Source organism: Leopardus geoffroyi, chromosome E3 (genome assembly GCF_018350155.1).
Source record: "Leopardus geoffroyi isolate Oge1 chromosome E3, O.geoffroyi_Oge1_pat1.0, whole genome shotgun sequence".
In the NCBI taxonomy this organism is placed as follows: Eukaryota; Metazoa; Chordata; class Mammalia; order Carnivora; family Felidae; genus Leopardus; species Leopardus geoffroyi.
The window spans coordinates 37728559-37751741 of NC_059340.1; the positions used below are offsets into that span (position 1 = coordinate 37728559).

The following is a 23183-nucleotide window of genomic DNA, read 5'->3' on the forward strand; positions in this document are numbered from 1 at the left end:
AATTTAATTTTCACAAAGTTCAGGATATTTCAAGATAAAAAGCTTCAGTGGCAGGTCCTGCCTGTCCCTCCTGCAGCTCCTGCTCTGCAGCCCAGCCCCAGCAAGGCCCTGACGTAGCCACAGCGGCCAAAGAACGTTCTGTCCCAGAAGTCTGCTCACATCGTCTCCTGCTGACAACCCTCCAGGGCTCCCTACTGCCCCAGGATGAAGTCCCACCTTTGCCACAGCCTGGATTCAGCAGGCACTGGTCCCTGAGCACTTTCCCAGCTTCTGCCAGGGCCACCGGCCTTTTGCTCCTTTTTGTTCCAGCCACCCTGCACTGGTTTTTCAGTTTCTCAAAAGCATCACGTACAGCCCTGCCTCCAGGCCTTTGTGCTTACTGTGTGGGTTGCCTGACCCACCTGTCCTCCCCACCCTTCCCTGAAGGACTCCTGCTCCTTCCTTCGGTCTCAGCCACTTGTTAACCTCCTCCGAGGGAACTTCCTCAGTTTCCCAGTCTAAATTACCCACCTGCATTACCCCCCTGCCTGATTCAGCCTCTCCACGAACCCTGTAGGCCTCACGCCCTAGTCACAGGGAACCATGAAGCATTTCCTTGTGTGACGTTATCTGCTTTATCTCTCCCCACCCTGTCACAGTTGGGGAGAGATACAGTGGCTGGCTTGTTTACTCCAAATCCCCAGGGCCTGGAAAGGTGTCTGGCACACAGTAGGTGCTTAGTGAAACACTGAATCCACTTAACTCTCAAATCTCTATCCTGATTGAACCTCAACTTATAGCAGCTCTTTCCAGGCTTTCTTGGGCACTGAATCCTCGGGGCATTGGGTATGTTCAGGGTCTGCAGGACTAGGGGTGGGGGGCTGGCACTCTGCACTGGCCTGTGGACCAATAGCAAAGCCCCCAGGCAGTGGTTTTCAACTGTCAGTGACAACCTGATAGTGGTTGTGAGATCAATTTAGCACGTGTGGCTAGCCAATTTTTTTAAATCTGAGGAAAAAAAATTTAATAGAGAGTAGGTGCAAGCAGCAGAAAGGGGTGGTGGGGGGGAGAGAGAGAATCTTAAGCAAGCACAACATTCATTGCAAAGCCTGATGTAGGGCTTGATCCCACAACCCTGGGATCATGACCTGAGCCAAAATCAAGAGTTGGACACTCAACCAACTGAGCCACCCAAGCACCTCCATGATTAGCTTATTTTTAATGGAACGGAATAAAAGAGCAAAAAGAGAGGAGCCTGGGTGGCTCAGTGGGTTAAGCATCAGACTTCAGCTCAGGTCATGATCTCATAGTCCATGAGTTCGAGCCCCGCGTCGGGCTCTGTGCTGACAGCTCAGAGCCTGGAGCCTGCTTTGGACTCTGTGTCTCCCTCTCTCTCTGCCCCTCCCCACCTCATGCTCTGTCTGTCTCTCTCTCAAAAATAAAACATTAAAAAAGAGAGAGAGAGAGAGAAAAGAGGATATTGCACATAGTTAATGTAACCTCGCTTGTGGATCTGTTTCAGGTGTGTGTGTGTTTGCGCTGGGTTGTAACATAACACGTATTTCTTACTGTGGGTCTTGGGCAAAAAGGTTTCAAATCCCTGCAGCACAGGATCCCAACACTCCTCAGAGTCAGCTCACAGGAGCCCCAGGAATGCTATACAATTCTGAGTGTGACCCAGCGTCCACAAAGCAGGACAAGAGATACATAAATCATGGTCTGTCCATATGGTGGAATAGTATTCGGCCATAAAAAGGAATGAAGTACTGATAGGCTACACCACGATGAACCTGAAATCATTATGCTCAGTGAGAGAAATCAGATGCAAAATGCCTCGTATGATTCTGCTTCTGTGAAATATTTATAACAGGCCAATCCATAGAGACAGGAAGCAGACTGATGGCTGCCAGGAGCTCGGAAGCTGGGAGAGGAAGGAATGCTGATGGTACAGGGTTTCCCTTGGGGTTCTGGAACTAGAAGGTGGGATGGTTGCACAGCTCTGGGAATATACTAAAAACCACTGAATTTTACACTTGGAAAGAGTGAACCTGATGAGTTACATCTCAGCAAAGCTATTATTTAGAAGATATGCCACCAGGAGGGCCTGGGTGGCTCAGTCAGTGGGGCGACTGACTTCGGCTTGGGTCATGATCTCACGGTTCATGGGTTCGAGCCCCGCGTTGGGCTCTGTGCTGACAGCACCGAGCCTGGAACCTGCTTTGGATTCTGTCTCCCTCTCTCTCTGCCCCTCCCTGCCTCGTGCTCTGTCTCTCTCTGTCTCTGAGAAATAAATAAATGTTGAAGAAAAGAAGAAGAAGGAAAAAGAAGGAGGAGGAGGGGGGAGGAGGGAGAAGGAGGAGGGACGAGGAGGAGAGAGGAGGAGGGAGGAGGAGGAGGGAGGAGGAGGGAGGAGGGGAGGAGGAAGAAGAAGGAGGAAGAAAAGGAGGAAGAAGGAGGGAGAAGGAGGGAGGAGAGGAGGAGGAGGAAGGAGGAGGAGGGAGGCAGGGGGAGGAAGGAGGAGGAGGGAAGAGGGGGAGGAGGGGGAGGAGGGGGGAGGAAGGAAGCGGAAGGAGGAGGAAGAAGGAAGAAGAAGAAGGAGGAGGAAGAAGGAGGAGGGGGAGGAGGAAGGAGGAGGAGGGAGGAGGAGGAAGAAAGAGGAGGAAGAAGGGGGGGAGGAGGAGGAAGGAGGAGGAGGAAGAAGGAGGAAGAAGAAGGAGGAGGGCGGAGGAAGGAGGAGGGAGGAGGAAGAGGGAGGAGAGGAGGAGAAAGGAGGAGGAAGGATGGGGGAGAAAGGAGGAGGGGGAGAAGGGGGGAGGAGGAAGGAGGGGGAGGAGGGGGGAGGAAGGAGGAGGAAGGAGAAGGAAGAAGGAGGAGGAAGGAGGAGGGAGGAGGGAGGAGGAGGTGGGAGAAGAAGGAGGGGGGATGAGGAAGGAGGGAGGGGAGGGAGGAGGAAGGAGGAGGAAGGAGGAAGTAGAAGGGAGGGGGGGTGAGGAAGAAGAGGAAGGAGGGATGAGCAGGAGGGAGGGAGGAGGGGGAGGAGGAGGGAAGAGGAGGGAGGAGGAAGGAGGAAGTAGAAGGGAGGGGGGAGGAAGGAGGAGGGAGGAGGAGGGAGGAAGAAGAAGGAAGAAGAAGAAATGACACTGAACCAGCAGGCAGAGGGAACTCCCCCACCCCATCTCAGCCTGCATGGGGGGGGGGGGGGTGTCTGGCCCAGGCGCCTGCTCTCACCAGCGTCCAGAGCACCGGGAAGACGCGGGGGGCTCTCACGATGAGCAGCCGGCCCAGGGTCTCAGGGTAGTTGTCCTCGACCACCTCAATCATCCTCAGCAGGGCCTTCACCCCCGGACGCCACAGATGCCGCATGTTGAGACCCTCCAGGTCCACCAGGCAGGTCCAGGAGCTGCGGCAGAGATGGCCCCCTCACTGCAGCTTGCTCTGCCACATCCCAGGGCCCCCGACAGCCTCTGTGGGGGAGGGGGGGGGCCTCGGGAGCTGGCAGACAGGACAGAGAGGCTCTGGAAGCCAGGGCTGGGAGTAGAGGGGCGGAGGCCGTAGGACACTCTCGTGGATCCTACCCCCCACTCCAACCCTAGGCTGGGGAGGCCGTGTGGTGAGGAGGCTCAATGCATGGCCTCTAAGGCTAGTCACCCAAATTCAAGCGTCACCTCCATCCCCCGAGAGCTGTGTGACACAGGAGGCTTCCTCATCAGGACAGTGGCAGTGACAGTAACATCTCGAGCAATCGTTAGGATTAAATGAGATAGTATATGTGAAGCTCTCTGCAAGGACAGGCCATAGAGTACACTCCTTCAAAGCAAGTCATTGCTACCAATCGTTGAAAAGGCTCTGAGTGCTAAATAGAGTGTAAGCACCAACAGCACTCACTCCAGAGCCAGACGGCCTGGATTCAAATCTCAGCGCTGCCGCTTGCTGTGCGGCCTTGGCCGAGTTACCTAACTTCTCTGTGCCTCCATTTCCTCAGGACTAATTCATTAGGAAAATGAGTGTTCTACTGCAGCGGCTAATCCCTGGGAGCCCCTCCATCCTGCCTTTGATCCTTCCATCCACACCGCTGCAAGAAGTCCCTCCTGACACCCTGTCATCTGAGCCATCTCAGGTGAATTCCACTTTGGATCAGGACCCTGATTTATTGATCGATTTCCCAGCCCAGCCAATGTACATCCTCTTAGGAAAGGCTCCAAACAGCAAAGGGACTCGATTTTCACAAAGATCAGGCCATTTGGGGATAAAAAGTGGCAGGTCCCACTGGCCCCTCCCTCGCAGACACACACATTTGTGTTCTCTCTCAACAGACGTGGCTTTTGATAATCCATGAAGACGCCTTGGGACTCATGATGTTATTCCCACATTATAGACGAGCAAGCTATAGTTCAGAAGGTTCGTGCCACCCTAAGTACTCATGCGGGAAACTGAGGGGTCTGGGGAAGTCGGACGAGGGTTACCGGATTGCCATGACACCTGTTGAGTCCGCCTGCCTGGGAGGCAGAGTCAAGGTGCTACCTGGGGTGGCCTCAAAAAGCAAGGCCCAGGGCGTAACATCCTTGAGACCGAGGCAGACAGTAACTTACCCACTTAGCAACAACCTGGGATGAGCACAGCCACTCTGAGCCTCAGTTTCCCCCTCCATAAAGGACAGGGACAATAACAGGTCCTGCCTCACAGGATCACTGAACAAATTAAATGAGGACATTCCTGTAAAGTGCTGAGTCCATGCCCAGTGAAACTTGGCTGTTTTTACTCTTTCAGGGGCATTTGCTCCTGGCGGGTGTTCTTACCTGATGGGACGGCCAAACTGCTTTGTGTTCCCTTCACATCTCTTCTGTCCTTCCTCGTTGACGGAAAGAACCTGGAAAGTAGAGAATGTGCTGGCAAACATTCACTTGGCTGCTCCCCCCACAGGCAGCCCTGGGGTCCGGGGAGAGAGGACCCCTACTCACATGCTTCAGCAGTGCCTCCTCCCCCACAGCCTTCATCAAGCCTTTGGTGTCCATGTGGCCCAGGCGCAGGATATAGAGGGGGCGGCCGTCTTTGCAGGGGAGGCCCCATAAAGAGAAGGGACATTTTTCAGGAGTGCTGGTGAGAGGGCAGGCCCAAACTTCTCTTCGGAGAAGGCGGTGCCAGGCTGTGGCTCAGCCTGCCCCTCCTGTCCGTTTATTTGCAAATGCTCTACCCACTCCCAAGAGGGACTGATGCCAGTTACGGTGATAGAAGCAACGTGTTCAAGAGTCAAGGACACAGACTGACATCACAGGGGAAACTGGGTGAGGGGCATGTGGAAACTCTGTATGGCCTTAGCAACATCTCTGAAAACCTGTCCTAACATTACACGTTTATCTGGAAGCTTTTTATTTTTTTTTAATTCTTTTTAATGTTTATTTATTTACTTATTTTGAGAGAGAGGGACAGAGACGTGCTCACGTGCAAGTTGGGGAGGGGCAGGGAGACAGACAGGGTGAGAGAGAATCCCAAGCAGGCTCCACACTGTCGGCGCAGAGCCCAACGCTGGGCTCGATCCCGTGAACCGTGAGATCATGACCTGAGCTGAAATTAAGAGTCAGATGCTTAGGGTGCCTAGGTGTCTCAGTTGGTTAAGTAACCGACTCTTGGTTTCAGCTCAGGCCATGATCTCACAGTTCATGGGATTGAGCCCCGCATCAGGCTGTGCGCTGACAGTGCAAAGCCTGCTTGGAATTCTCTCTTTCCCTCTCTCTCTGCCCCTTCTCCACTTAGTCTCTCTCGCTCTCAAAATAAATAAATGAGCATTAAAAAAAAAAAAAAGGAATCAGACACTGGATGAACTGAGCCACCCAGGCACCCCTAAAGCTTTTTAAAAAAGAAAATATGAACCATATTATGAAGGAGTATGGAGAGAGTGGATGACGTTGGTTCTTAGCTTTCTATCAGCCAAAGCAAATAGGAAAAATAAGGAATTACATGCTAATACAATCGATTCTTGTTATTCATGGTAGTGATGGTTTCCAAAGTCACCTTGAACACTGAATCAGGAAGTACTAAAGCATCGCTTCCAGGAAAAATATGCGAGCCTCTAGACACAACATTTTTGTCAACTGATCAATACATAACCTTGTTCTCTGTGTGTTTCTATTTAAGGACACCTTATTGAGTATATATTGTTGATTCATTAACATTGAACTCATTGCCAGCAGCATCACACTAAGCCTGAAGGAAGCTTATCTAACATTTTCTCCATGAGTCACAGCCTTCTTGTGCTTTGAAACACTAGCCAGCACTCCTGCATTATGCCTGGGGGCCATTTTAAGCACCAAAATCACCCCCAAAATGCAAAAAAAAAAAAAATGTAGCACTAAGTAGACTTTAAAAAGGACTCTTGTTAACAGTGTAAGAACTGAAAAAAAAGAAGGACATCTCCTTCAACCTCAGCAGGGGACACACAGGTCAGATGACTCTGACTTTTCGCCACTCCACACGTGTTCATAATTGACCGCAAAAGCACCCTGAGTATTGACTTGGGGGTTACAAATACATTGTGGTGAGGAGGCAAATTCACAAATATGGAATCCATGAATAATGAGAATTGACTATATATTAAAGTGTTCCAACTGGTCCTTTAGGAGAGTCAACCTCTCACCCTAATCAATATATACAAATTTTTACATCAAGGGCAGTTTAATAAAAAACTGAGAGGGGCGCCTGGGTGGCTCAGTCAGTTGAGCATCCGACTTCAGCTCAGGTCATGATCTCATGGTTCGTGAGTTCGAGCCCCGCGTCAGGCTCTGTGCTGACAGCTCAGGGCCTGGAGCCTGCTTCAGATTCTGTGTCTCCCTCTCTCTCTGCTCCTCCCCTGCTCACACTCTGTCTCTCTCTCAAAAATAAATAAAGATTAAAAAAAAAAAAAAAAAAACTACAGAGAAGACCTATCTTTAAAAAAAAAAAAAAAACTGAGAGAGAACTTATTTGTAGCGGGTTGAATAGTGTCCTCCAAAAATTCACGTCCACCCAGAACCTCTGTATGTGATCTTATTTGGAAATAGTCTGCAGATCAAATTGTTTAGGACCTCGAGATGAAATCCTACTGGATCAGTGTGGGTCCTAAATTCAGTGACCTGAGGTCTTTATAAGAAGAGAGGACACACAGGCACCCAGAAGGAATCCATGTGAAGACAGGCAGAGTGTAGGTATACAGCCACAAGCCAAGGAACGCCTGGGGCCACGAGGAGCTGGAGGAGGCAGAGAGAGATTCGCAGCAGGGAGCACAGCCCTGCCCACACCTTGATTTGGGGTTTCTGCCTCCGGAACTGTGGGCAGATACATCTCTAAGGCACCCGGTTTTTGGTAATTTGCTATGGCATCCCCAGGGCGCTGATGCGTGCCCATGCAGCCATTATGTGTGGGGGTCCCCGTGATCAGAAGTAAGGGTGGGCTAATGCTGCCTCTGCATGGAGAAATGTTGCCTCGAGCCCACATGTCTCTTCTAGCCCTACTTTCCTCATGGCTGGGTGAACCCCAAGGGCATCTCCAGATGCCCAGAAGAGTCAAAAGGAGAAATAATAAGATCCCAATGTGAAAAGTGGCCCCCTATGCGTACTGTAGGTAAAGGGACGCACCTATGTCCTGGTAGTGCCAGCCCCCCGCATAGAATTCCTCCAGGAGAGCAGGGGGTCGCCAGGTCTGAAGGAGGAAATCCACCTGGTGTTGCTTTCGCCAGCTCAGGGACAGGCGCAGCATCTCCCGGGCCTTGTCCAGGTGGAAGTCACGAGCCCGCAGGAACCGAAGGATGTGTTCATCTTTGGGAATCTGAGACAAGAAGGGTAAAGCCTGTAGAACGGCAGTCCCTCACCCAGTAGAGAAGACTGTGGAAAATGAGTTCTCCTGTCTTCTCTGCAAAATATATAGCTGGGAAAAGGACCACACACTCCACCGCGAACGACACAGCCAAGGGGCGGGCTGTAGTGAAAATCTGTGAGTTTGGGCTGCCAGACATTTCTCCCTCTTCAGGCATCTCTTTGCTTCTGGGGAGCTACGTGTCCTCCCCACGCCCCAGGACCAGTGCCGGTTTTAGCTGATGTTGCCAGTCAGCATTCCACTCCCATGGCCTCAGTGGTGGCACAATCCAATCAGAGCATTTAGACAATTTAAATCAGAAGAACGGGAGGTGAAGCCCTTTCTCTGTGGTGGTAAAGGTGAGCCTGCAGGTTATGGGGAGCCCCAGCTCCAAGCTCAACGAGGAAGTAAGTCTGGCGGGGATGAAGCAGAAGTAAACAGATACAAGAGCTCAGAGGCCCCGACCGCATGGGAGTCCTGATTCGGGACATCCCTGAGATAGGCTGCATGGCCCCCTGGGCTGAATGATGTCCCTTCCAAATTCATGTCTACCCAGAACCTCAGAATGGGACCTTATATGGAAATGAGTCTATCCGGATATAATTAGATAAAGTGAGGTCATATTGGAGTAGGTGGGCCCTCCTGTGTTTGGACACAGACACAGGACACATGGAGGAAAGAAGGCCACGTGATAGTGAAGGCAGACACCGGAATGACGTATCTACAAGCCAAGGACTGTGGCAGCCACCAGAAGCCAGGAAGGGGGAGGCATGATACAGACTGTCTCTCAGAGCCTCCAGAAGGCTGGAGAAAAGGCAGGCTCCAGAACCCTGACCACACCTTGATTTCAGGCTTCGGGCCTCCAGCACTGTGAGGATAAGTTTCTGTTGTTTGTAGCATTTTCTTTCAGCAGCCTTAAGAAATTAATACATCCCTCTCAACAGTTTGTTATATGAGCCAATAAATAGCCCCCTCCTCTTTTTTTTTTTTTGCCTTGACTCAAGCTGTGTTCCTACCACATATAACCCAGAGTCTAATTCATAGGCCGAAGTGACAAGTCCCTGCCAGCTCTCCTTCCTTCCCTCAGGCAAATATTGACAGGCAAGAGAAATCCAGCCCCAGGAAAGCCTCCCCTGCCCTGAGTGCTCATCTGAGCCAGACATGACTGTAGGCATTTTATGTGGATCGTCCCTTGTAATTCAGTCTAGGTGATGTATGCTAGCATTATCCCCCTTTCACAGATGAGAAAATGGGCAGACAGGTTAAAACACAGCTCAACATGAAAGCAACTTCCTTGTCTCCACCCCACACACATGCAGCATGGGGAGGGGATAGGGAGGAAGGGCAAGCTCAGATTTCTCATTCAACAGAGCTGAAGGTCAAGTCCATGCTTGGGACCTACATGCATGGTGGACATTCCTGTTATGGGGCTTAGAGTCTGGAGCCATTTTGGGTTGTCACAACTGGGGAAGAAGAGCTCCCGGCATCTAGTGGTGGAGGCCAGGATGCTGCGACACCCAACAGGGCACACCCCACCCCATAAAGAACTGTCGGGCCTCAAATGTCAATAGTGCAAAGGATGAGAAACCCTGTAATCAACGGTACGCACAACATGCATCACAGATACATGAGACGATACATGATAAAAAGAAGGCAAAATACAAGTTTTCAGTACTGCTGATTACATCAGCCTGTTTACCTGGCCCTTTCTCCCCCAGTGCCTGGGGTGAGTAGCTGTCATTGAACATGGTCTGATAGGCCCCAGCTCTGCACCCACCTTGCCTTTGTGGGTCTCCTGCAGCCAGTGTCGCAGCTGGATGAGGCAGCTCTCCTGCATGGGTGTGAGATGACCCAGGCAGCGCTCAATGTAGTCTGCATCTAGCTTGTCCCCTGCAGGAGAAGGTGGAGGCATTCAGGACCAGAGGGCGATGCCACTCTCTTTACCACATGGTCTACCCTTTCTGGAACCCTCGCCTCATTGGCCGCCTCAGATCTGAAATGCAGTTCCAAGCCGTACGGTGGCCCTTTCACCCAAGAACAGCCACATGGGCTCCACATCTTCTGGTCTTGCTGGCCCTTTCCAAGGGGTTTCTGAAAACTCATGGTGGGGCCAGCTTGGATCTCACAGTGGCACGTGATTGGTCTCCTCTGACTTCAGACATCCAGCTAATTCCCACCCCCTGGAGCTACCCAATCTCTGAAGATTATTAACAATACGCACTCATGTTTCTAGACATGCACCATCTCAGTGAGCTGTCTCGACACCCCAGTGAGGCAGGCACACTACTGTGCCCACTTCACAGAAGACAAAGCTGAGGCCTAGACAGGTTAAGTAGCGAGTGGATGCATGTGGTGCACTGAGCATACAAGAGATGGTCAGTAAATACAGTTCCTTTTGCCTTCCCACCTCCCAGCCCCTCTGTGGGCTCGAGGCCTTTTATAGACAGAGCCCTGACCCCAAAATACAGCCCGGGAGCTGCACAGATCATTCCAAACACTGTTCAGTCCTGTCCTGCACAATGGGGCTGTTTGGGGGTCAGCATGTGCGGGCATTTAGAGGCTGGGCTCAACCTGAGGTCCCACTGCCCACTCTTTAAAATTTGTTTTTCAACATTTATTTATTTTTGAGAGACAGAGACAGAGTGTGAGCAGGGGAGGGGCAGAGAGAGAGGGAGACAAAGAATCTGAAGCAGGCTCTAGGCTGCAGCTGTCAGCACAGAACTGGACACAGGGCTCGAACTCACGAACCACGAGATCATGACCTGAGTCGAGATCAGACGCTTAACCGACTGAGCCATCCAGGCGCCCCACCCATTGCCCACTCTTAACTGTTGAGGTGGCAGATGCTGGCATGGTGAGGCACACCAGCATGTTAGCATCTCTGCAGTGGGTAGACGGTCCACAAAGAGCAGCCCCCATGAGTGTAGCCTGTTCTTTGTGTTCAGGTGGCACAATAAGAAAACAAATGGAATGTGTGTACCTCCAGCAGCAGGACCCAATGGTTCCCTCTAAAACAAAAAAAGTCCAGGGCTGGAGGTCAGCAGGCATCTGGGTAAACAGAAGCAGGAGGGATGCTGGTGGTGTATGGGGACAGGTGGCGTCCAGACCCCCCAAACAGAGTGGTCAGAAGGGGAGATGCTGGAGACGGTAAGGGGGAGTGGACAGGATGAGAGAGAGAACACAAGGGAGACAGGAGATACCAGCATCCTTCCGGCCTCTATGCGGCTGTGAAGGCCCTTTTCTCCTGAGCACAAAGGCTCAGTGATTCAGAGCAGGGTGGAAGGGGGGTGACTCTGCCTCTCGCCAGCCATCCTGAGCACAGTGCAGAGGGCGAAGGAAGGAAACGCCTGGTGCAAAATTAGGGTAAAAGTCATGACCACCAGACAATGTGTGCAAGAAGAGGCAGAAGTTTTAATTTTTCTAATATTTAAAAAAATTTTTAACGTTTATTCACTTTTGAGAGACAGAGACAGAGCACAAGCAGGGGAGGGGCAGAGAGAGAGGGAGACACAGAATCCAAAGCAGGCTCCAGGCTCCGAGCTGTCGGCACAGAGCCCCACGTGGAGCTCAAACCCACGAACTGTGACATCATGATCTGAGCCGAAGTCAGTTGCTTAACAGACTGAGCCACCCAAGCGCCCCTAATTTTTTAAATATTTTAAAAGGTCACATACAGCAGCAGCCAGCTAGCACAGAGTTGGTACAGAATAAATATTTGTGAATGAATGAATTTTGTTCTCCCTACACAATGCCCCAGATGTAATTTACTGGTTATGTGGCATATCTCTAAGAAAGCCAAGCCTGACATTTCAGTGACCCCAAAAGAATGAATCATCATGAGCACAAATGCACAGAGCTAAAACTGAACTCAGGGAGTAGGTGTACTTTTGTGTCCTAGGGTTTTTTTAAAATTTATTTAAAATTATATTGTAGGGGCACCTGGGTGGTGCAGTCGGTTAAGCATCCAACTTCAGCCAGGTCATGATCTCGCGGTCCATGAGTTCGAGTCCCGCATCGGGCTCTGGGCTGATGGCTCAGAGCCTGGAGCCTGTTTCCAGTTCTGTGTCTCCCTCTCTCTCTGCCCCTCCCCCGTTCATGCTCTGTCTCTCTCTGTCCCAAAAATAAATAAACGTTGAAAAATAAATAAATAAATAAAATTATATTGTAAACATTTCCCATTATCAATAAAAACCGAAAATATGACAAAAGGCTAATTGCCTTACATATGAAGAGTTCTTACAAAGCAATGAGTAATCAATGGTCAGGGATGCCTGTGTGGCCCAGTTGGTTAAGCCTCCGACTTCGGCTCAGGTCATGATCTCACGGTTTGTGAGTTTGAGCCCCACACTGGGCTCTGTGCTGACGGCTTGGAGCCTGCTTCAGATTTTGTGTCTCCCTCTCTCTCTGCCCCTCCCCCACTCGTGCTCTGTCTCGTTCTCTCTCAAAAATGAATGAATAAAAAATTTTGTTTAATTAAAAAAAGAAAGAAATCAATGGGCAAACAGGAAAATAGACAAAGTACAAGAACAGAGAGATTCACAAAAAAGCCATATGGAGTCACTAAGCATGAGAAAATAATATTTGGCCTCATTCATGAGGAAAGGCCTAATCACTAATTTACTAGAGGTCACTTTTTGCTTTCAGAAGTTTAAAACATTTAATAATAGTCTCGAGGGGAGCCAGAGTGAAGTCAGGAATAGACACGGCCACACACTTTTGGGGGAACATTGACTAGTACAACCAATCTTTGAAGGCCTAACTGGTAAATCTGCCAAAATTTTACCTGCATATAACCTTTGACCCAGCAATTCAACTGTAAAAACTTTTATGCTATAGGGGTGCTTGGCTGACTCTGTGGGTGGAACATGTGACTCTTAATCTCAGGGTTGTGAGGTCAAGCCCCATGTTGGGGGTAGAGATTGTTTAAAAATAAAATCTTAATGGGGCACCTGGGTGGTTCAGTCAGTTAAGTGTCTGACTTCAGTTCAGGTCATGATCTCATGGTTCATGAGTTTAAGCCCCACATCAGGCTCTACACTCACGTGCAGAGCCTGTTTGGGATTCTCTGTTTCCCTCTCTCTCTGTGCCTCCCCAGCTGGGGCTTTCCCTCTCTCAAAACAAGTAAGTAAACTTAAGTACAAAGATACACTGTTATTTCTATGTTTTAAAAACTGGAAACCTCACGTCCATAAAGAGAAGACTAGATAAATAAACTAACAAAAATAATAATAAATGTTTATTTTTTAAGTTTATTTATTTATTTTGAGAGAGAAATAGAGAGAGAAAGAGAGCAAGCAGGGGAGGGGCAGAGAGAGAATCCTAAGCAGGCTCCATGCTGTCAGTGCAGAGCCCAACATGGGTCTTGAACCTGCAAACCGTGAGATCATGACCTGAGCCGAAATCAAGAGTCAGACGTTTAGGGGCGCCTGGGTGGCGCAGTCGGTTAAGCGTCCGACTTCAGCCAGGTCACGATCTCGCGGTCCGCGAGTTCGAGCCCCGCGTCGGGCTCTGGGCTGATGGCTCAGAGCCTGGAGCCTGTTTCCGATTCTGTGTCTCCCTCTCTCTCTGCCCCTCCCCCGTTCATGCTCTGTCTCTCTCTGTCCCAAAAATAAATAAACGTTGAAAAAAAAATTAAAAAAAAAAACAACATTTATTGTTGGGGCGCCTGGATGGCTCAGTCAATTAAACGTCTGACTCTTTTTTTTTTTTTTTTTAATTTTTTTTTCAACGTTTATTTATTTTTGGGACAGAGAGAGACAGAGCATGAACGGGGGAGGGGCAGAGAGAGAGGGAGACACAGAATCGGAAACAGGCTCCAGGCTCTGAGCCATCAGCCCAGAGCCCGACGCGGGGCTCGAACTCCCGGACCGCGAGATCGTGACCTGGCTGAAGTCGGACGCTTAACCGACTGCGCCACCCAGGCGCCCCAAATAAATGTTTATTAATAAATAAGTTATGGTGCAGCCACACCATGAAATACCGCAAAGTGCTAAAACAGATGCACTGACATAGAAAGCTGTTCAAGCAACATTAGTAAATGAAAAAAAGCAAAACATCAAGTAGAATGTGTAATGTTGGCTCAGCATAAATTATACAGGTATGCATGCCTGTATATACACATGTGTGTATATGTATGTACATATATATGCCTAGGTAGTTTCACAAAATACGACCACAAAATTAGTATTGCCTCCAGAGAGAAGAAAAGAGTCTTACTTCCTCATTTACATCTTCCAAGAAGTTTGAATATTTCTTTCTACCATCTCCATACATTACTCATATAATTAAAAATAGTAATAAAACCAGAGAAAAGGGCAGCCCTGAGGCACCAGATCAGGTCAATTCCTGATTTAGAAATAAACCAGTTCTGGCTCTTGGGCCAGAAGGAAGGAAGAGAGGGTAAAGCAGCAGGAAAGGGCGGAAGCTGAGTCATTCCAGAGCGTAGACCCATTCCCAAGGGGACCCGCAGCAACTCTTCCCCCTCGGAGTGAGCAAACACAAAGCAGGTTTCCAGGGACTGGGGCGGTTGTGGGGGGCACAAGGGTACAGGCCTGGGCAGCTGGCTTCAGCCACAGGGACCTACCGTCTGTAACCACCACCTCGGGCGCAGGGCCTGGAGCACCGATGGGCCCGTCAACCTCCAGGGAGCCCAGATCCCTGGGCCCAGCCTGGGAGCGGGCGTCCTCCTCTCGGACGGGGGCAGGCGTCCACCGGGGAATGTGAGAGGTGCCCTGGGAGATAAGCTCGTTCAGGTAATGTTCAATCACCTCCTTCCCCTGGAAGCCAGAGAGACCAGAGGCATATGAGCCGCAGGGCAGGAGAGCAGGGATAACCTCATCAGCCTGGGAGTCACCCCCACCTGGCTGCAGCCCCACCCCTGACACGTAGCTACGGAGAACTTGAAATGTGGCTGGTCCAAATGGAGATGTGCTGTGAGCCTCAGATATGAACCGGATCTCCAAGACTTAGGACGGAACAAAGAATGTAAAATAGCTCATTGATAGGTTTTCTATAGGTAACATGTGGGTTAAAATACTTTGTTGAAATGAATTTCACCCGTTTCATTATGCGAAAAGGCCTCTCGGGGACAGGTCTGAGAGCTTTACACAGCAACCAATTTTAACCAGGAAAAAGCACCACAGAATGCCCCTCCTCTGTCCAGAGATCACTACACAAGCCCCAAACATCAGGGAGCATCTGGATAATGATTATGGTGCCCCCATTTCAGACCAGGTGGTTTCCACTCATTATCTTGTGTGTTATGGTCATTGTTAGGATACTCACTCTATGGATGAAAAGACTGAGGCCAAGGAAGGTTAAGGATCGATCTTGCCCGATGTCACTTGGGTTGTCAGGTGTCAGAGCAGGTTTTGAACCAGGCTCTGAGGTCTGTGTACCTTCCTCCCTGTGACTGATGGAGCCCACCCCTTACCCTCTTGACGTTAGCTGTGTACTGCTTCATGGCGATCTTCTCCAAGGCACTTTCGAAGCCAAAGAAGGACCGGATGTCGAGCGAGGCGGATTGCTCAAAGCAAGTCCACTCTTCATTCTCGGGGTGGACCTGAAAGCCAGGCAGCCGCAGTGACAAGTCTCATTGTGGGGGATGCAGTGCCCTCTCTCGGGGCTCTCTTGGTGATCTGGGCCCAACCAGAGCATGCCGTGGACAGCATGGCAATACCGGAGTGGGGGGGCAGCAACCCCACCCGGAGAACAATGCCAAGTGTTAGAGAACAAAGAGCCTTCTCATGAGGGGCTGGAAGGAAGTGGGTCCGGCATCTGCAAGCCTGTCCCTTAAAAACTGTTCTATAATGATATATTTAAATGAGTAATATATTTAGGGGCACCTGGGTGGCTTAGTCGGTTGGGTGACTGGCTCCTGGTTTCGGCTCAGGCCATGATCTGATGGTTTGTGGGTTTGAGCCTCACGTCAGTTTCTGCACTGACAGTGTGGAGCCTGCTTGGGAATCTCTCTCTCCCTCTGTCTGCCCCTCCCCAACTATCTCTCACTCTATCTCTCTCCCTCAAAATAAACTTTATAAATGAGTTAATGTACTTAATATATAATTATATGTAACTTATATATAACTATTACATATTTTAAATATATATTTTAAAGTATTTATTATGTTACATATTTATTGTAAACAAATACATATACACACACACACACACACACACACACACACACACACACGGACAAACTTTGTTGACAGAGCTTCTATGCAGACCCAGGCTTAGTCCCTCTCAAACTTTCCTGGGCAGAAGTATTACCAGGGAGTGTGTGAAACATGCAGTTGCCGGGCACCTGGGTGGCTCAGTCAGTTAAACATCCGACTTCGACTCAGGTCATGATCTCACAGTTTGTGAGTTCGAGGCCCGTATTGGGCTCTGTGCTGACAGCTCAGAGCCTGAAACCTGCTTCAGATTCTGTGTCTCCCTCTCTCTGCCCCTCCACAGCTCATTCTCTCTCTCTCTCTCAAAAATAAATACACACGGGGGCGCCTGGGTGGCGCAGTCGGTGAAGCGTCCGACTTCAGCCAGGTCACGATCTTGCGGTCCGTGAGTTCGAGCCCCGCATCAGGCTCTGGGCTGATGGCTCAGAGCCTGGAGCCTGTTTCCGATTCTGTGTCTCCCTCTCTCTCTGCCCCTCCCCCGTTCATGCTCTGTCTCTCTCTGTCCCAAAAATAAATAAACGTTGAAAAAAAAAATTAAAAAATAAATAAATAAATAAATAAAATAAATACACATTTAAAAAAAATTTAAATATGCAGATGCCTGGGCCAAATAGGTCCAGGGCAGGGCCTGAAAACCTGCATTTCCCAAGCAGCCTCAGTGACGCTAATTCGGCGGTTGGTAGAACTCATGCTGAGAAATATGCACTAAATACATATTATAAATGCACTAAAAGTGATTTATAAAAAGCTGCCACCCACACAACTCCCTAGAGGTAAGCATTGGAATATTCTGGGTCCAATTCCCAGAGGAGCTGGAGGTGTGGAAAGAAAAAGCAATGGGCATTTACTGGACACCCTGGGTATACTGGGTATACGAGGCACCATGCCAAATGCTGGGGATGGGACAGATACACAAGGCAATGCCCCACCCTCCCCACCTCCCCCCCATAGGGAAGGCTCTAATGAACCATAGTTACGACACTGGAGTTATCATCATGAAAACTAGCATTGGGGATCTAGCACAGGCTAAAGGAGCTTTACCTACATTGTCTCATAGACTCCAGCCAGCACCGGATGAGGCGGGCTCTGCTGACAGGTATGCAAGGGGTGGCCTGGGGAGGGGAAGCAACTTGCCCAACATCATTCAGCAAGGAGGTGGCAGAGCTGGGCTCCATCCCAGCAAACGCCTCCAGACTCCTCCCTCACTCCAACCCGGGGGGCAGCAGGACCCTGCCCCTGCAGCCCCCATTCTCAGACTTCACTCATCCACCTCTGGGTCTTCACACATGCTGTTCCCACTCCAGAACTCTGTTCCCAGCCCTCTCATCCACCAGCTCTCAGCTTGGTGGCTTCAGTGGGACACTGTCACCTAACAGAGTGCCTCTCTCTTATTTTCCCTAATCCTGTCTTCTGGATGCCTTCTTAGTATTCGTGAAGTTGTAAGATTACGTTGACCTTTTTTCTTGTCTGTATCTGCCACTGGAATGGAGGTCCTTGTGAGAACAAAGGTCAGGGGGACTAGTCCGTGCTCTGGCCGGGTGCCCGGCACATAGTCGATGCTCAGTCAGTGTGTACTGAAGAATAATAATAATTACTATTAATGATCTGAAAAGGTAACACACATACAGGGCTTGGTATGTGCCAGGCCCTCTTCTAAGGGGTTTCGGATACTTTTCTTCCCCTACTTCTCACCATAACCCCTGTGGGAGGTGTCATCATTAACCCCATTCTACAGATGAAGAAACTATAGGGGCCCCTGGATGGCTCAGGCGTTTAAGGGTCTGACTTTGGCCTAGGTCATGATCTCATGGTTCGTGGGTTCGAGCCCCACGTTGGGCTCTGTACTGACAGCTCAGAGCCTGGAGCCTGCTTCGCACACAGAGCCTGTGTCTCCCTCTCTCTGCCTGTCCCCTACTCATGATCTGTCTCTCTGTCTCTCAAAAATAAATAAACATTAAAAATTAAAAAAAAAAAACACGTAAATGAGCCTCCCTTTCAAGGAGGAAGAAAAGGACAGAGAGAAGAGGGAGGGGGAGGCAGGTTGACAGCTTTCCCCAATAAAATACAGGATGACATATTTGAATTTCAGATAAACAACGAATAATATTTTGGTAAGTATGTCCCAAGCGGTATTTGAGACTATTTAAACAAACAGAAAAGTATCAGCTGTGTATCTGAATTGCAGATGTAAGTGAGTGTCCTGCAATTTATCCGACAAGGCCCTGGGGGCAGGGGAGAGGCAGCTAGGCTGATGCGTGGACTGCAGGACACAGGAAGAGGGCGGGACGCAGGAAGGGGGCGGGACGCAGGCTTACAGTGTAGCTGCAGTTCTCGTTGACCACCACGCGGTTGGCGAAGGTCTCATTGTGGGCTTCAATGAGGAGGGTCCTCTCCCTCCAGTTCAACACGTTTCTCTGCACAAAGACCACGTGCTCTACGCCGGCAATCTGCAAGGGAAGGAGCAGCGAAGGGGGTGGGGGCTGCTGGATACCGAGACTCACCAAGACCCCAAGACCCCGCGCCTGCCCACCAGCCAGCAGTATCCCGTACCCAGCCCAACACCCACAAACCCCAAGACCCCCTGTGCCCCACCCGGAGCCTGTCCACCAGCCCCAGCCCCAGTCCCTAGCTCCTAGGCCTTTGTCCTTCCCAGACCGGCCCTCCGACCTAGAACGACCCCCCCTTTCCGCAGGCCCCAACCCCAACCCCAGGACGTGTACCACCAGCACCTATACTCATATGCATACTCACTGGCTTCACCACCTGAGCCCGCCCCCAGATCCCCCCCCTTTCCAGTCCCCTTCTCCGTGGGGCCCCCCGGCACCTCTGGGAACCCCTCCCCACCCACCTTGCGCAGCAGCCGCGGGGCCTCCACGCGCAACCTGCAGCTCCGCTCCACCACGTGCACCGCCCCGTCTGCGCTGCGGGACTCGCGCAGGACCTCGCTGCCCAGGAAGACGGGGATCTGCGGGCAGGTGGGGAAGCGCTTCTCATAGGCCTAGGGGCAGAGGGGGAGTGAGTGTCAAGGGGGCTGGGGGCTCTAGCCTCCTCCCTCCTGCTGGGCTGTGGTCTCATTTACAAAAGCAGTCACCTGTTTAAGAGCTGTGACACACCAGTGCCTGAGCAATGGTTTGCAACTCACTCTTTGGATTTGCATTTGAGACTTCACCCTCAGAAGAAAAAGTGAGCTTGCCTGGAACATTTTAAAAGAAGGATCTTTCAGAAAAACACTCTGGACATAATCTAACACCTCTTCATGATAAAAACACTCCACAAATGAAGAATAGAAAAGAACATCTTCAACCTGATAAATCACAGTTTAACATCATACTCAATGCCAAAAGATGGAATGCTTTCCCCCTACGATCAGGAACAAGGCAAGGATGTCCACTCTGGCCACGTCTGTTCAACATTGTCCTGGAGGTTCCAGCCCTGGCAGTTAGGAAAGCAAAAGAAATACAAGGCATCCAGTTTGGAGGACGAGAGTCTGTGCCCGGTTCCAGAAGTGCCACAGAAGTGCCAGGGTAGGAGCCTCCGGGGTAAGCCGGCATCCATAGCCGACTGCATGCAAATGGAGTCTGCTCCAAGAGCCTGTCACAGTCCACGTGCCCCGGAATCAGGATCAAAGCAGCTCCAAAAATAGTGCAGGCATCTGAGGACACGCACCTCCTCCCCCATCCCTCCCGGCTCCTCCCAGCTCAGAAGGGCAGAGGCGGGGGAGGGGCAAGGAAGAGATGGAACTGTGCCTGGTGCCCTTAGTGTCACCCCAGGCCCCACAAGGCCAGCCCAGTGCATCTTCCTGCCATATGTTGAAGCTGCTTGCCTTGTACAGACACAGCAGACACACCAGGGTTAGAATAAGGAGCCCCTGTTCCCCAGGGGAGAGTGCGCAGTAGGCAGGCACTTACCAGAAGCCTGCATAGCCTGCGGACAAAGCAAAGTGGGCAAATTCTGTGTTGGTGGCCACAGTTCTACTTCCTCCCGACAGAGGCACATCCTTTCTTTCTCTAAGCCTCTTTTACCACCTGGAAAATGGGTATATCCCAAGCTTGCCTCCCAGAGTATGAAACCCAAGCTCAAGCTCGCCGGGCGGTTCACTGAAGGCAACCAGAATTTTTCATTCCCCAGGCAACAAGACTCAAATGCAGCAGAACACAGGTCTGCAAAAACCGCTCCTGACCAGCCCTATCTGACTACTTCCTTGGGATCCAATGCAGGAGGGAGCCAGAGGCGCTGGCCTGGGCCCACCTCTGTGACAGGCAGAGGGATGTTGACATTTTTTGAAAGTATGTGGAAGGAAAGGGGTGCGTGTTTCGGAACTGGACAGGCTCAGTTCATGTCTCTTCTACTTTCTCACTGAGGGACCTTGGGCAAGTCACTTGCCCTCTCTGAGCCTCTATTTCCTCATCTGTAAAATGGGATGGTGAGGAGGTCACCAGATGTTGTCTCAGAGCAGTTGGCACTCAAGGAGCCTTCACTGTGCTCCTCCAGCTGTGCATTTTCTTCCATTTCGTCCTCTGAATGGCATCCTCATTTGACAAATGAAAAAATTGGAACCCAGAGAGGCTAAGTAACTAACCCAAGGTCACACAATGAAAACTGGTGAATGTGGATTTGAACCCCATTGTGGCCCAGTACCCCACTCCTTCAGGAACACCTTGCTCAGCAGCTCGCTTGTTCTCCTGGGCAGCTGGGAAACAGCCAGGCATTGTCCCTGGGGCCCTGTGGTCACAATTTCCCCCTTCTCCACACTTAGTACTTCAACTCCTACTGGCGGCGGCCACACTGCCCTTGAGTTTCTGCGCTTCCTCTGACTATTCTACAGTCTCTCCTTCTCCCCGGATGAAATGACGTAGTCAGAACAGGCCTAGATGCTCGGAATGTGTCCCACAGTGCTTGCTGTGGCCAGCCAGGCTGCAGGCAATCTCTCCCACTAGCCACCTTCACTCCGCTCCAGCCACGCCAGCCTTGCTGTTTCTTTTCTTTTCTTCTGCTTTTTTAAATGTTTATTTATTTTTGAGAGAGACACAGAGTGTGAGCAGGGGAGGGACACACACACACACACACACACACACACACACACACACACAATCTGAAGCAGGCTCCAGGCTCTGAGCTGTCAGCACAGAGCCTAATGCGGGGCTTAAACTCACAAACTGTGAGATCATGACCTAAGCCGAAGTCAGACACTTAACTGGCTAAGCCACTCAGGTGCCCCCGACCTTGTTCTTTCTAAAACACATTTTTATGGGTTGACTTGTGCCCCCTTCCCGCCACCAACAAAATTCATGTGTCCTACCCAGTACCTCTGAATGTGACCTTATCTGGAAATAGGTCGTCGCAAATGTAATTAGTTAAGACGAGGTCATACTGGAGTGGGGGTGGAAGGGGGGAGACTGCTAATCCAATATGACTGAGGGACATTTGGTCACAGACACTCATATAGTGTAAAGATGAAGGCACAGGTTTGGGTGATTCCTCTACCGGCCAAGGACTCCAAAGATTACCAGCAACACCAGAAGGTAGGAGAAAGACATGGAACCGATTCTCCTTCAAGCCTGCAGAGGGAACCTACTCTACCAACACCTTGGTCTCTGGCGTTTAGCCTTCAGACTGTGGAGTAAAAAAGTTTCTGCTGTTTAAGCCACCCAGTTTGTGGTACTTTTTATTATTTATTTATTTATTTATTTATTTATTATTTTTGTGGTACTTTTTAATGTCAGCCCCGGGACACTCATGTGCCCACCACCTGTTCCTACCATAGAGCCTTTGCACTGGCCATTCCGTCTGCTTGGACCACTAATCAGTTTACTTGATAGTGAAGGAAGAAGAAGGCTTGAGTAACTGGGGTTTCCAGAGAGGTAGGACACCTGGACCGGGGGGCTGAAGAGATGCTCTGGCTTCAGGGACTCATCTGTGCTGGTCCTTCTTTGTGGGACATCTTCCCCCACCTTCTCCCCTGCAAGACTGTCTTCTTCCCTATTCTGTCCTTTTAGCCCATTCATTTCCTCAATACCATTTATCACATCCTTTAGCAATGTACTAGCTTGTGTGTTGTGTGCCAGAGACCTGGGCTACATGCTTTTCCACAGCACTGACCTCACACATGCCTGTCTCAGTTCTTGGGACACACTAGGGCTAATAAATGCTCACAAGCAAAGAAAAAAATAACTTAAACTTGCTGGTGATCCAAAAAGCCCCAGAAAGGTGTCCTGGGAGGGGAATGACAGGCCATGGATTCAACGCATGCATCCAAGGAAGGCTGACTTCCTGTTGTAACAAACCTCTTGTCAGAACAGCTCCATCTGGAGCCCCCAGATAACAGCGGAGGGCAGAGGGCTGGGCGGCAGCAGATGGGTGCGTGGGCACAACTGTCCCTGACCCTGAAAGGGAAGGTGCTACCTTCCTCAAGTAAGTAATGGCTGCTGCATTGATGGAGACATGCCAGGCACTGGCGAGGGGAACGGCCAGAACTCAGGCTCCATCCAGAAGGCGGGGGGCCCAAAATACAGGGTCCATCCAGTGGCATATCTCCAGCCAGGGAGTCCCTGGGGTTGTGAGGTCCAGTGTCAGACATTGTTGCTATGATATTTTTAGGGCACTAACTGTATTTCTTTGCAGTGCCCCGAGATGGGAATTAGAATTTCCCCATTTTACAGATAAGCGAGTTGAGGTTTGGGAAGGCATCACACGGTCAGGAAGTGGTGGGGTTGGAGCGCAACCGGTCTGACCCAGACCTCAGCCCTGAATCACTCTGCCCTGCCCCTCAGGGGACTTTAGCTACATTACAAGCGTCAAGAGTCTGGAAATGCTGAATCCTGCTGGCCTAAAACCTGTGAGTCAGGGGCACCTTTGGTTTTGGCCCATCATAGGGTCTTAGAGGATCAAACAGTCCACAGGATCCTCTCTGCGGGCTCCTGTTCCCACAAATCAGGCCTGAGTTTCTCTGTGCCGAACACACACACGGTTTGGCCCCCTCAGGGACACAAAGTAGCAGAAGGGATTCAGTTACAGCTCTTTTGCCAGGTGGCTGGAGAAGGACACCCAAGCCTCCTGGCTCAGAAAGGAAGCTGGTCCAAGGCCCAGAACCCGCCCATGCAGGGCCACAGCTGGGGTAGGCAGAGACCAGTGGAAACTTCCGTTGACTGCCTCCCGTGGGCCTCCATCCTGCAAAACTCCACAGTGACACACTTAGCAAGTGGAGAT

General features: G+C 50.6%; 1 protein-coding gene across 1 annotated transcript in view; it reads right to left on the minus strand.

The window, feature by feature from the left end:
- SEC14L5 (SEC14 like lipid binding 5) overlaps positions 1–23183 on the minus strand; it is a 45848-nt gene that overhangs the window by 10615 nt on the left and 12050 nt on the right. Inside the window, exons 3-11 of the mRNA XM_045460334.1 lie at positions 18826–18975; positions 18293–18424; positions 15236–15364; positions 14387–14579; positions 9581–9693; positions 7587–7776; positions 4938–5026; positions 4776–4846; positions 3208–3379 (exon numbers count right to left, since the gene is read on the minus strand). Coding sequence (XP_045316290.1) covers positions 3208–3379; positions 4776–4846; positions 4938–5026; positions 7587–7776; positions 9581–9693; positions 14387–14579; positions 15236–15364; positions 18293–18424; positions 18826–18975 — 1239 coding nt within the window. The remainder of the gene's footprint in view (positions 1–3207; positions 3380–4775; positions 4847–4937; positions 5027–7586; positions 7777–9580; positions 9694–14386; positions 14580–15235; positions 15365–18292; positions 18425–18825; positions 18976–23183) is intronic.